The 15389-nt window shown below is 34.1% G+C and overlaps 1 protein-coding gene across 1 annotated transcript in view; it reads right to left on the reverse strand.

Moving 5' to 3' along the window:
* Positions 1–4106: 4106 nt before the first annotated feature.
* LOC110032113 (heterogeneous nuclear ribonucleoprotein 1) overlaps positions 4107–15389 on the reverse strand; it is a 67807-nt gene continuing 56524 nt past the window's right edge. The window contains exons 9-14 of the mRNA XM_020735632.1: positions 6524–6600; positions 6283–6415; positions 6018–6151; positions 5843–5947; positions 5145–5285; positions 4107–4430 (exon numbers count right to left, since the gene is read on the reverse strand). Coding sequence (XP_020591291.1) covers positions 4365–4430; positions 5145–5285; positions 5843–5947; positions 6018–6151; positions 6283–6415; positions 6524–6600 — 656 coding nt within the window. The 3' untranslated portion in view covers positions 4107–4364. The remainder of the gene's footprint in view (positions 4431–5144; positions 5286–5842; positions 5948–6017; positions 6152–6282; positions 6416–6523; positions 6601–15389) is intronic.

Genomic DNA, 15389 nt, shown 5'->3' on the forward strand with positions numbered 1-15389 from the left:
TATATATATATATATATATATATATATATATTATAGATATAAATTGGATGGACCCTGTTGACATCTCGATACATGCATGTGATGTTAATGAGAATTGTACAATATAATAAGATGGGGATTTATAGACGCCGACATACATGTCACCTCACGTTATATATATATTCTTTAAATATTTTTTTTAAATATTTTTTTTAATTTTTTTTGTAAACACCAGCCATTCTATCAAGATAATTCAGATATATTCTACCTTATAATCAAGTCAATTTCTTAAAAAAATACATATATTAGCATGCATTATCTTTGTTTTATATATATATTAAATATGTATATATGTAGCTAATTTTGTTCATTATATTATGGTTCAAAGAATCTCATGCTCGCAAACGGCCAACAAAAAAATCAAATAAATGATACAACTTGACTTGACATAAATTTTCTCTCTCTCTCTCTCTCTCTCTCTCTCTCTCTCTCTCTCTCAATTGACCACTCATACTAGAATGAATAAAAATGGAAAAATAATTAATTAAAGCTCACGGCGGTGTTCTAATAGTTATTATTTTAATATCTTTCTCAGCCTGCATGTGAACGGCTCTTACAAGTCACAAGTGATAAGAAGATTTAGGCTACATTTAGGGCAGCTTACTTGTTGTTGTAGAGTTTTGAAAATTCCGTCTCACAGTTCGAAAATTGTATTTGAGCAACTTATCTGAAAACACAGTTGATTTTTTACACTAAACAATGAATTTCAGTCAAACCCCGTTAACTGGATAAACACAAGTTGTCTCAAATGCACATTTAATCTCGAGACTAGTTCTTATAATTTGCACCGCTCACACCCTATTGTACTTACATATTTCTTTGCATTTGGGAAGCTGTTCTTGCAACTATAATTTCTTTTTTCATTAATTACTTCATGAATATCTTTTGGAAAAGTAGTTAGTTTAATTTCTATCCGAATGTGCTTGCATTCATCAACGAGACCATTGTGCATTGGAAGGTGACCCATCCGGACGATTGTCCGCATGCGGTGACACCGCACGTAATATTTTCTCTTTGCCAACCAAACAACACCGCTAAGCATAAAGGATTAGCTTAACAAAGTTTATTGTTAAACCAACACATAATCATTTAAAATGTTTAACTTTTTTTGTTTTACTTCCTTCTATCCAAACAAAATCATTGCCACATCCTTTTAAAAAATGAGTTTATTTACTATTTGTTAATCATAACTAAAAAATATTTCAGTCTTAATCTGCTATCTCAATCTACATCCAATTATCACTAGTACTAACCAATACTAACTGCCTAACTTTGGGAGTTACACATGCAAATACACAAGAATTGTGGGGTGTGTAAGTAAATGTTCCAAACATAAAACATAAAAAATAAAGAGCAAAGGGCTCATGTTCTGCCATGCATTGAAGCAATCATGTGCTGAATGAACAAAAGCAGGAGATGAAGATGATGCATGTGCAGTGAGGGAGCGGTTGTTAATTGGTCCACCAAATCTTCTCCTCGCCATTAATGAGCTCCATTTTAATGGAAGAGAGACCAAAACTGACACCCTTATAGTATTCCAGTACCGTCCTTCATCCATGTCTCATGTTCCAACCACTTTAATATTTACTCCCATTACTCCCCTCTCACTCCCTCCATCTCATTTTTCTATTATTTATGACTGCAAATTACAAATTACATGTCTATATATGATGCAAGTGGTGCATTATTTATACAACAAATATAAATAGAATAATGTTTTTTTTTTTGTTTTTTACCACCTGTAAAAAGGCTTAAATCTTGGTGAAAATTTGCAGTCGATGTTATTGTTATCTTATTCAGTTTAAGTGTCATTGACTTCTTCGTAACCGTACAAGTCTGGTATATTTTCTTCATTAATTTAACTATTAAATTATGTGAGACAACATAACTCTATCAGATTTATTATCATTATGCATAATAACACAAATTCATACCACACCTCAGAAAATTTGTATTTACAACATTTTCCCAGTTTTTATTAATCTACCCTAAGAAATTAATCCCTTCCGAATTATTTTCTTATAAATTTCTATAAACAAGTCCACAAATTCCACTTTTTTTATATTTTTAACCTTTGTTTAATGACAAAACCATTTAACTTGTGTCAATGTCAACCAAATTTTGCGCTGTTGAATATTTTTCAGTACTCCCATTTTACATACTAAATTTTTCGCTTTACTAGTTTTGAATCATCAATCTTGCACGTACAAATTGTTGCTCGAAGAATTGGTTCAGGGCGCTTGCAATTTTCTTAAAAGATGATTGTGAAGTTAATGAGGAGAAAGTTACTTTGTCTAAGTTATTGTTAATATCATAATAAAAACACAACCACATATCAATCTTGTTTTAATGATCATATCAAGCAATTCTCAAACATTCATAATTACATGCGTAACACTTTTCATACATAAGTTTATGACATTAAGATGTTAAGTGTAAATATCAAAATTTAGGTGTTTGATATGTAAATGCATAAGAAATCAAAAGATGGGATTATTAAAATTTGAATCCTATCATCACTGTCTTCTTTAACATAATATATTATTCACCGAAAAGCCCCACCATACCTCTCACACTACCTCTCCTCCTCCTCAAATTCACTACACTACAAATCCAAGAGCTGATCGGAGAAAACAATGAGCGGATGCACTGAATTGGGAGTTATAGCATTTATTAGAGGTCCATGTTAGTACGAATTAGATATCTCAAGTTGTTAGGGCACATGCGTCGGTTATATGGCCGGTTTTGACCGTTATTTCTTTCCATCTTCTATTGGGTTCTAAGAGAGCATGGAATAACATAGTTTGAGATAAAATATTTTGGTGTGCCCATCCACAACCGCTGCATTAAGTGCTTCCCTGAATTTTCTCTATCGGCTCTTTGGCTTGATTGGCCAGAAATTTATGTCCTTATTCGGCTTTTAAATAGATGGCCTCTTTTTTCTAGATTGTACCTTTTGTCTTGCCTTGATTTTAATGATGTTATTTGTGTAAATGATGATACCATAATATGATAGATTAAAGAATAACTTTTGCCATGTTTTAACGAAAATTTCTCTATAGGATGAAAAAATTATCCGATTCAACCGCTCATCACCGCTAATATGTATTTTTATGGATCCTTCAAAAAAAAAAAAAAATGAAGCCCACTAAAATACATATTTAAATGGTGGAGATCGGACACCGCATGCATTTCTGCATGCGGTGTCCGTATGAAATAATTTTCCATATAGGATAACTGTAACTTTTTAAAAATTAGTTATAAAATTGTCAATGAGAAAATTTCTTAGAAAATTGTGGTGATAATTAGAAATATATTAAAAAAAAACAGTTCTTTTGTGGCTATCTTACTTCTTAAGTCATTTTGAGACAAAAAAAGAGAGTTACTTTTCACTATAAAATTTCTAGAAATTAGTAAAAGTTATCCCCCAAACGGAATTGCTGACACAACATACAGATAACTACTCAAAGAAACCCTTAACAAAAAAAGAAAATGGTCACGCAAACACCTAACATCCTGATTTCCATGATAGAATGCAGCTAATATGATAATCTATCACGACAAACCAAATCGTATGGGCCAATTTTTGAGCCCCTTTAATATAGTATTAACCAAATCACAAAAGAGCTTTCACTTTGTGCACATTCATTTGATGCAGCTACTTTTTTGTAGAAAGAGTGTAAATTCATTGCAAAAAAAAGTTTTTTTGAAAACTATTGAGGGTAATATAAACTCTTTCTTATATGAAAAATGTTCCTCTACACTTTAATAGATCTAATTAAAATAACTTCACACCCAAAAACTTCCTATAAATCGAGCTACTGTTCCTATAAAATGTCATACCGCATGGGTGTATTTCATAAGCTCAAGACTCGTAGATAGTGTCTGTATACATGTGTGGGGATTAATGAACTTTATTTTCCACGATTTTTTTTTCTTTGAAAAGTAAAATTGAAGAAACACTACCAAAGTAACTCCAACAGAGAGACACAATTCACAGAGGACGCAATATGACCAAATCTGACTGTTATAACCAAACAAATGCTACAGGGAAGATGCAAGCATCCTTGCATCAATTTTGTGATTTCCAATTAGATCAGATTAATGTTTCCAGTGCACTGCCGGTCCTCATAACATTAGAAAACCCTCAATCAGAAGGAAATAAAAGTTTAACTTAATCCGAAATCGAAACAGTAATAGTAATTGTTCTACCCAAATCATGGAGAAGTTAATAGTGATTGTAATTTTCAGCTACATCATGAGTAGTCATTGTTCGCCATTACAGACAAGAAAGCTTAGGTCATTGCAAAAGGCGCTCATATAGCTTAGTATGGCCTGTACCTCCAATCCATCCTTGAAGACCGGCTGCTGCCACTTGCTCCATAGCCGTACTGCAAAAGAGGGGGGAAAATAGTCACATAGAAGGCATTTAGTTTCAACTGTTTTTTTTTTCCCCTTTTTTCAAGCCTCCATGATTCATTAGCATATGCTTATTACTAGGGATGTACATTATTTAATTATAACCGAAAAATCAAACCAAATCAAACTTTTTGGACAATTTGGTTCGGTTTTAAAATTAGCATTTCAAATATTAGATTTGATTAGTGAAATATTTGGTTTTTTATTTTTTTGTTGGCTTGAGAATCACAATTTTCCATAAAACCTGATTAAGTAGTAATAAATTAAAACCCATTTTGCAATTCATATTTTTGTTGTGCTTATTTGTTTCCGTTCAAACCTCCATGAAAATAACCAATTGCTTTTCTAATTACACAATTTTAATTATAGTTACTGCTTATCAATTATGTAATAAGAAAATACACAATCTATATAAATTGCACAATATAGTTAACTTCAGTTTAACTAAAACCAAACAGAGGTTAACATAATCAAATTGTTGTTCGGTTTGATTCGATTATGCATTTTGTTTGGTAAGTTTGATCCAAATGTTTAGACATCAAAAATCAATTAAATTAGCAAATTTATCATCCAAACGTATCCAAACCAACCAAATGCACACCTCCATTCATTACAGTAAAAACTTTCATAAAAATTAATAACAGAAGGAGAAAAAAAGAATGACCAACTGCAATTAGCGTACTTACATCATCAAAATCCAGACTTCCATAAAGTCGGCCATAAGAGCGTACAGGGCCAAAACCCCCGCCATAGGCCACAGCTGGATCAATGTAGCCACCGCCTGCAGCATCAGCATCATCCAGTGGAGTTGCAGAGTCTATTGCCACCTGCCAACAAATCAATGGTTAATAATGAATTTAATTTAAGCTGACAATAGAAATTAAAGCATTAAACTTTCTTAACAACAAGCCCTACACTCGAGTCTATGATTCAAGCTAATTGCTTGGTCGCAGTCTTCCAAACATTATACCATTGTAACTTATATGCACTCTATCATATTCCGATGCATACACTATTTCTCTGAATCATATCAAATATGCTGTAAAAATTCGCATCTCCTTGCAGCACAATTTAAGTATTGTATAATAAATTTCCTGATTAGTAAGTATTTTTATTCATTCAAACTCAATAGTTATTCCAACGTCAAAAACTGCAAAGTTTGCACAATTGGAACTTAAACATCAACAATTTCAATAGAAATCATTAGGCTGCGGGGCAGAACCACCTTCAATCTTAAGAGTGCGAAAAATTACCAAAAGTTAAATTTTTTACATATTGGGGAAAAAAATCTATTGAAAGTGAGAAAATATAATAAATTGACAGAATCACATCAAAAAATACTAAATTATCTATCATTTGTAGAGAAATCTCAAATTTCATTTACCTCTTGTCCAAGGATTTCATGATTTCTTCGTGAAACCCGATCAGCAACACCATCATCAGCGAACGTAACAAAACCAAAGCCTCTGTGACCAGATCTTTTCGGATCCTGAACAGTAGTATAAAATCATATAAATAAGCATTTTATAAAACTATCCTATAGACTCACATTTCCTTACCTTCGGAACATAAACATCTAAGATACGACCAAATCTCCCAAAGTACTGGCGCAGATCTTCAGAACTAGCCTCCTGAGGAAGTCTGCCAACAAAGATCTTTTTGCCCATTCCCCGGGGAACTTCATGCATCCCCCCTCCCAAAACATAACCAAAACAAATTATTTGTCAAATAAATATGAATGAATTAAACTTTTTGCATGTTTTGGCAGATTTGCATAATTGAGGCAGAAAGAGAAAAAAAGGAAGAGACTGCTGCAACACTTACTTCCATAAGCACTGGGATGGTCATATAATGTTGGAGCGCCGAGAGCTGCATAGCGAGTTGCAGCACTAATATAAGCATTATAAGCACCATATCCACCCTGTGACATTCTGCTGGGGTATTTCGGATATTCCTCCTGAATTGAATAGGGTTATAAGCGCAGAATAGTTTAATTATGACAACGAACATTAAAAAGAAGCGTCATCATAACCTAATGGAGAAATTAAACACATTCAAGAGATACCTTTGGGGTAGCACGATCAACAGCTACTGTAGAACCATCAAGTTCATGCGTTTCAGCCATCAAGGTTTCTACAGAATCTGTTCAACCAAAATGGACGCACTTAAGTTCCAATATCAAGAGAAACATGGTTTCAAGGCGATTAGAATGGAGTAACTACACTTATGTTGAATCTCCCTCAGAGCACAGTTGTTGCTTGACGATAGAAAACATGTTTTGGAGGACAATTTAGTAGATTCTATCATTTAGTTGGGTGTGAAGGAAAACAATATGATCCTTTTGAAAGACATGTTTTCTATCTACAACAAAATAAGGCCTTAACTCAAAAAATCAGAGATTTCTGCAATTTGCAGTTTTTGGAGAGACTTGTGAGCACTGGTATCAATGGACAATATACAAGCTCTGAAATTAGCTCGACTATCAAATGTCTCTAGCACAAATAAATATTAAATATGTTTCAGAGGAAAATGACAGGGTTGCACCTGTAACACTCTGATGAAAATGTAAAGGCATAAACCCATTTCTATTAGTTGCAGTTGAATCAGAATCCATTCTGAGTTAATCAAAATTCTTCTGTTCTTCATTCAAAATAGCCCAAACCTTATTTTGATTTCAAACTCACAGCAGGAAACAAACATTGTCCGGCAGGCAAATTATAAGGATCACAAGGAGGCGGTATCTAAATCAGGATGAAGTTTTAACTTATTCACTGTTTGAAAAACTTATGAAACCTACAGCTTGAAACCCGTTTCATTCTTAGGCATTGATAAAAGAATTAAAACAGATGTTTTTCCCCCATATTTCAATACCCATGTCTTTCAAACATGTATTTCAATACCCTTTTGAAAAACATGTTTTCTATCTACAACAAAATAAGGCCTTAACTCAAAAAATCAGAGATTTCTGCAATTTGCAGTTTTTGGAGAGACTTTTGAGCACTGGTATCAATGGACAAAATACTAGCTCTGAAATTAACTCGATATCAAAGCAAAAATAAATATTAAATATATTTCAGAGGAATATGACAGGGTTACACCTGTAACACTCTGATGAAAATGTAAAGGCATAAAACCATTCCTATTAGTTGCAGTTGAATCAGAATCCATGCTGAGTTAATCAAAATTCTTCTGTTCTTCATTCAAAATAGCCCAAACCTTGTTTTGATTTCAATCTCACAGCAGGAAACAAACATCCGGCAGGCAAATTATAAGAATCACAAGGAGGCGGAATCTAAATCAGGATGAAGTTGTAACTTATTCACTGTTTTGAAAAACTTATGAAACCTACACCTTGAAACCCGTTTCATTCTTAGGCATCCACAAAAGAATTAAAACTGATGTTTTTCACCCATATTTCAATACCCATGTCTCAATTAATCAATGTGAGTTCTGAATTTTTGGATTTCTAAAAACTGAGCAATGAGCTTCAAAGTGCTTAAAAAATTATTTCTTTTTATAAGAAAACCTCCCTCCCTCCCTTCCCTCTCTTGTTAACTCCCCACATCCTGCAAGCCTCTCTCGATTTCTCTGCTCACTCCAATCTCAAAGAGCAAAAGAAAAATAAACACATTAACCTTGAAATATAATTTTTTTAATCCAATATTCAGGAATGATAACACCGATTTGTTTCATATGTTAGATGTAATCATATCATTTTATTATTTCCTATGTGAAGTGCATTTTGCTTAGTGTGACTTGTTTCTCCACTAAACTCACTTTGCAAAATCTACTTTGTCTGAATGTTTTATAAGTATAGATCATCATGATTGAAGATTTTGTTAAATTTTAAATTGAGCATGGCGTGAGTCGATGCTCATTTAACTTGTTATGATATTTGGTCAAATGTATTGGTTTATTTCACTCTACTATTAAACATTGCAATGCATAATGACTGACATAATTTTAGGCATTTAAATTAGTTAAGATAGTGTTTGCATACCCTTTAATAAATAAATGTTTTTTATAATTTTTTGTAAGTATTTTATTTGAAAATTTTGTAAATAATTATTTGAATTTTTTTTATGGACTACAAAATCTTTGTAAAACTACAGTGATGAAAGTTCGCAAGCAACTCGTGTTTGGCTCCTTTGTTAAGCCTAATAAGCCAAACACGAACAAATTTTTAAGCTCAAAATGTAAACAAGTCGAACACAAACAAAAGTTTGTTCGCTCGTGTTCAGCTCGAATATATATATATATATACACATACATAATAAATATTCATAAAATAAATTAATTAATTTTTATACAAACAGTTCTTTAAAAAATAAATTATTTAATTTTATTCAATAAATTAATTATTATAATAATTTTATATTCTAAAAAGACAATTTTGAGTCAAACAAGAGCCTAACACGGACATGAATAAGTTTTTCGAGCCAACACGAATACACTGTTCACGAGCAAATTTCGAACGAGCTAAACACAAGCACAGCCTGAGCTCGCTCAGACTCGACTCGTTTACAGTCCTAGGTATATATACCCAATTACAAAGACACTCTCACAAGGAAAGTAATAAAAATAAATAGGAAAGGAAATTAAAAATAGAAAAAAGAAATATAGGAAAGGAACAAGGCCGAAATTAATACAAATCCATACATTTAACACAAATCTTTGCATAATTCTTATACTCCCCCTCAAATTAAAGCATAGATGTCAGTCATGTTTAACTTGAATTTGAAGTCATCGAACAGTTGCTGAAAAACATCTTAGTAGGATATCCGCTAGCTGACCACTGAAGGTCAAAAAAGAAATGCAAATTTCCCCGCATACGAGTTTTTCCTTGATGAAGTGTCTGTCAATCTCTATATGTTTTCTACGATCATGCTATACTAAGTTGTGAGTGATGTTGATGGCGGCCTTATTGTCACAGAACAATTGTAAGGAAAAAGGTCAGCATACGAGGTTCGCGGAACATGATGCGTAATCAGAGAGCTTCACAGATCCCCAAGGACATGAAGAGGCATTCAGCTTCAGCACTGCTTCATTTTTCCATTTGACAAGATTTTCCCACACAAATAAGCAATACTCAGTGGTAGATCGCCGATCATGGACAGACTCGGCCCAATCAGCGTAAAAAGCATAGAATGAGAGCTGTGGCGCGAGAAAATTAAAATCGAGTTTGGTATGCCTTCTAAATAATGGAAAATCCGGTGGACATGTTGGAGATGATTCTTATAGGGGACATGCATGAATTGACTTACAAAACCAACTGCATGAAATATTTCAGGGTGTGTATAGGCGATGAAGATGAGTTTTTCGACAAGGATGAGTTTTTCGACAAGGCGTTGGTAGAGAGTCTTCCTCACGGGAACAATATTGGGCACATATGCTGATTTTTCATTGAGATGCATGGGAGTCAATCGGGATAATCACCGATTTGCAAAAAAAAAAAAAAGATTGTTCTCCTTTAACAAGCTGAGACAGACATATCTCCTAAAATGGCCGAGCAACTTCCATGCCCAAGAAATACCGGAGAGATCTCAAATCCTTCCAAAGGATGTAGTAGTTAAAAGGACTTCCAAAGGCTCCAATGCTGGTAGTCATTACCTGTGAGCACAATATTGTTGACAAAGATGATAAGGATAGAAATGAAGCCATTGAATGAATGCAGTAAAAGGAGAGTGATTCGATTGAACCTAAGTAAAATCATGGTCCCATACCACCTTTGTGAATTTCTCAAACAATGATCGTGGGGGTTACTTTAATCCATAGAAAGACTTTTACAACCGACACACTTACTCTTGGGAGGCAGTAGATTCAAAGTCTGGAGGAATTAACATGTACACCTCTGTGAAATCTATATACAGGAACGCATTCTCCACATCGATCTCGAATAAGGGTAATTCAGATTCACCACAAAAGACAACAAGACCCGAATTGTGTTTAACTTAGCCACTGGAGCAAATGTCTCCTCATAGTCAACCCTGTAAGTCTATTAGTACTCTTTAACGACCAACCATGCTTTGTTGCATTCAAAAAATCCATTAGAGTTGAGCTTAATGCTAAAAATTCATTGGCATCCTACTACTTTCTTTCACCGGGGAATATCTACGATGTCCCACGTATGATTCCATCGCAGGGCATAAATCTCTTCCATCATTGTAGCCTTTTAGAAGGATTTGCTGGTGTCGCGTCAATAGTAGCTAGGATTTGCTGATCCGTCGGGACAATAGTGTAGATGACAATAGACTACGAAAAGAGACATTTTGTCATTGAATAAAGGGAGCATGCATGATTGCATACCTTGCTTGGAGAACTCACCTCCTCATCTGCAATAGGAGTTGTGTTGAGGATGTCGCCCAAGATAGATTCAAGGTCCTGCAAGAAAGTAGCACACTCCAGAGTAGGTGCATCAAGACAAGTGCATCGAGTGTAGACAAGAAGAGTGGAAGAAGGAGAAGGTAGAACTACAAGAGCCGGGATTTCTCGGTGGCAGGAATAATGGGGGAACATCCATAGGAGTAGGATAAGGGAGTGTGTTCAAGAACTCTAGCGCCCTCTCACAAGAGGCAAAGTTGGAAAAATAGGGTACACTTTAAAAAAATGAGACATCCACACTCCCATAGATTCTAACTGTGATAGAATCCAGGAACTAATACCTTTTTTGAGTGGTAAAGTATCTTAAGAAGACAATTTTTATGGATCTAAGATCAAGTTTAATACGAGTGGAGGCAATGTTCTAACAAAGGTCGTGCACCCAAATATTTTGGGATCTACTGTTGTGAAAACCCAATTGGTAGGAAAGTACGTCATGATGGCTAAAGAAATTCGGAAGTTATGAATTTTAGAGGGAGGGAACTCTATTGATGAGATAGATGTCAGTTAGTATATCATCATTCCAAAATAGTTTTTGGACATTAGATTGAAACATAATGGTGCGACTAACATTAAGGAGACGTCAAATTTTTTCGTGCGCTATCTCATTTTGTTGAGTATACGCAGACAAGCTATAGTAGATGATGCTTTTACTTATAAATAATTCTCCTAAAATAAAGTTAAAGAACTCACGACCATTATCGGTCCAAAGGACTTGAATTGGAGTTTTGAATTTGGTTAAAAAGAAAGTTTAGAAGTTTTGGAAGGTGACAACAACTTCTAATTTATCTTTTAGAAAATAGAGATATGTCATTCGAAATGTAGAAAATCTGCATTGACTAAAAAAATTAAACACAACTACTAAGAAAGACCATTTCCCTTACGATTTCTTAACAAGATATTGGATAGGCTAGTTGGCCACCCTTTTTCAGCTTTTTAGACGGAAATCCAGGGTACCATTAGATTTTCATAGCTTTGTAGGATCAGGATAAAATCACATTCACGAGCCCATATGGGACTTTCGCCTATAGGAGGATGTCTTTCGGACTGTGAAATGTGTCTGCCACTTTTCAGTACTGCATGATGTCCATATTCTACAACCTGATTGAAAAAATGATAGAAATTTTTATGGATGATTTCTATATTTTTGGCCAAACATTCGATTCTTGCTTAGATCATCTTGTCAGGGTTTTGTGAAGTGAGGAGACCAACCTAGTTTTGAATTGGGAGGAGATTGTTTTGGGGCAAAATTTCTAAGAGGGGAATGGAGGTAGATCCACCAAGATACAGGTTATTGAGAAACTTCTCCCACCCACTTATGTGAGAAGAGTTGAGAGTTTTTTTTAGGTCATGTTGGTTTCTATAGGCGGTAAATTAAGAATTTTTCTAAAATTATCAAACCCTTATGTCACTTACCGAAAAAAGGTGTCTCATTTAATTTTGAGGATTGTTTAACTGTCTTCAATAATTTAAAAGATAAATTATTCATTGCACCAATTATTATTTTAAATTAATATGTGATACTAGTGATTATATTATAGGGGCGGTGTTAGGCTAGAGGAGAAGTAAGGTGTTTAGAGATATACACTATGTTAGTAAGACCTTTAATAAGGCTCAAATTAATTACACTACCACCGAAAAAGAGCTTCTGGTTATAGTATATGTTTTTAACAAATTTAGAATTTATTTGATTGGAACTAAATACATTATTTTACCCACAATTCAACAATTCAATACCTGATTTCTAAAAATGATTCTAAATCATGATTGATCAGCTGGGTCCTATTACTGCACGAAATTGATATCGAAGTGACGGATAGGAAGCGTTCCGAAAATCAAATAGCAAACCACATATCTAAGCTTGATTAGGGAAATTTTTATGACTTTGATGATGAAATTAATGAAAATTATCCTGATGAGCAACTTCTCACTGTTTCTGACTTGAGTGTCCCATGATATGCAAAGATTATGAACTTTATAGTTAACGACATTTTAGCTTTTGATTTGCCATACCACTAGAGAAAGAAGTCTGTTCATGATGTAAGATACTGCTTTTAGGAAGACCCTTGCCAATATAAAAAATGTAAAGACCAAAGTATTAAGAGTTGTTTACCCCCGAAGAGACACAGGATGTGATTAGCAACTGTTGTGATTCAAAATCTGGAGAACATTTTTACTGGCTTACTTTATTTAAGGATATAAATGATTATATTAAGAGTTGTGACGGAAGCCAAAGAGTAGGAAATACATCTAAGATGAATGCCCTTGAACTACAATTTGAAAGATAAGATTTTTTATGTTTGGGGTTCAGATTTTATGGGACATTTTTGTACATTCATTACGAAATCTTTATAAATTGGTAGTTCTGGATTATGTCTCACAGTAGATAGAGGCAATAGCTCGAGCATATCCAAGATTCTGAATAATATATTTTGTAGATATGGAATGCCTAGAGTAATAACAAGTGATGGGGGAGAATTTTGAAATAAAAATATAGTTAAAAAGTATGGGATTAATTATAAAATATCCACAGCCTACCACCATTAAACAAGTGGTTTAACAGAGATATCTAATAGAGAGATAAAGAGAATCCAACAAAAGACTATCAACCCTAATAGGAAAGAGTAGTCTTTGAGACTTCATGATGTTTTATGAGTTTATAGGACTGCTGATAAAATAATAATTAAAATGTATTCATATAGACTTATGTTTGGTAAAACTTGACATTTGCCCTTTGAACTGGAACATAAGACATTTCTAGCAGTTAAGGAGTTTAATAATAATATGAAATATGCTGCTGAGAAATGATTAATGCGGTTAAATGAACTTGATGAGATTAAGGAGGAATCTTATGAAAATGCCAAGATATATAAGTAAAAGATGAAAAAATGACAAGATCAAAAGATTCTTAGAAAGGATTTCGAGCCTGGACAAAAGGTATTATTATATAATACACGATTGAAATTAATCACAAAAACATATAAATCCAGGTGATCAGGACCATTTACTAAAGCAAAGGTTTACGCTTTTGTCGCTATTGATATTATTTATTAGAAGAGTGAAAGAGTTTTTAAAGTTAACGTGCTTACATTGTATGTAGGGGGAGATAAACCTAGAATTAGAGAGGTTTTGACTTTGGGTCAACCCAATTGAAGAATCTGACACTTTCAGGCTAAGAACACTAAAATAAATGCTTCTTTGGAGGCAACCCAAGAGTATCTATGCTTTGATTTGTTATTTTATCTTAGTATTTTGGATTGCATTTCATTAGGTTTGTTTGGATTATTTTTTCTTGTGCTTAAGGCGTTGTCGAGCAGCGCTTTGGCGCTATAATCAGTGTTGTGGCGCAGTGGGACGTGATTCTGATTGGAGGGGTGCTTTAGCGCTGCACCCGGACGCCTAGGCTCCCTGACCTGTTTATGTTGGCGCTTTTTCACTGTTAGGATTTAACTCTTTCGCGATTTTTGCTCTCACCCTCCTTCCTCTGTCGACAGCCCTAAGGTTTCTTCTAGACTTTATTTGGGTGAGAATCTCGTGATGAAATTTGTGGATCTTGAGATCTCTTGGTATGTTATGCTAACCTGAGCTTGGATTTCAACTTTTATGGAGTAGATCTCGTGTTCCATGTCCTAGATTTCCCTTTTTCTGATTTTATTTCAGATTCTAAAGCTTCCAACGGATTTTTTGGAAATTTTTCTGTGAGATTGTTTCATTTTTAGCTGCATTACTATATCCTTCATCTTAGTTGATTCCTATGGCACCAAGAAGAAAGGGAGGTCATTCTAGTGCTAGTTCCTCGTTTGATTCGAAGAAGTTTGTTAGTGCTCAAGCAAAAGTGCGCTACAACGATTTTCTGATGTCTAGGAAGTTCATTTCAAATCAAGGTTTTCTTCAACTTGGGTATAGGTAGCACCAGTGATTGACCGTAGAATTGGGAAAATTTCTGCTATAGGACTAGTGCGGCAGTGATTCTCGTAGTTCGCAAACTCTTTGAAATTTGAAAGAGAGTTCTTTTGATAAATTGTTTGTTAGGGTGAAGTATGTGAACATGTCGGCACGGAGTATTAATCAACTCTTCGGTTTGGAGGAACACCCACATGATTTTTATTCTAACTTCAAACCCAATGATTCTGAGCTGGAAAAGATTGTTAGCTTTTTGACCGATGGGAAGGGAATATGCAAGGTTAGAGCGAAAAGGAACATAAATTTCTCTGTTGCTTCTATGAATGTTGAGTCAAAGGATTGACATTTTAGTCGGTTTGAGTTGTCTATAATGCTGACTGATATGATTTGCTTGACTGCTACTATTGTTGACTTGATTCTTGTGGATAGCACTACGTTATTGTAGTGAAGTGATATTTGTTTTTGGATATTAATTGATGTAATTAATGATAGCTTAAGCTAATGTGTTGTTATCTTTTCATTTGTTATTGTTGTTATTACCTGCTTATATTCATGATGTTGTAGTGATGGCAAGTAATTGTTGATATTTTACTTTGTCGTTTTCATGTTTCACTTTTATAATTGTATATGATAAAGCTTTTTTTTGGTTG

Source organism: Phalaenopsis equestris, unplaced genomic scaffold, assembly GCF_001263595.1.
Source record: "Phalaenopsis equestris unplaced genomic scaffold, ASM126359v1 Scaffold000878, whole genome shotgun sequence".
Classification (NCBI taxonomy): domain Eukaryota; kingdom Viridiplantae; phylum Streptophyta; class Magnoliopsida; order Asparagales; family Orchidaceae; genus Phalaenopsis; species Phalaenopsis equestris.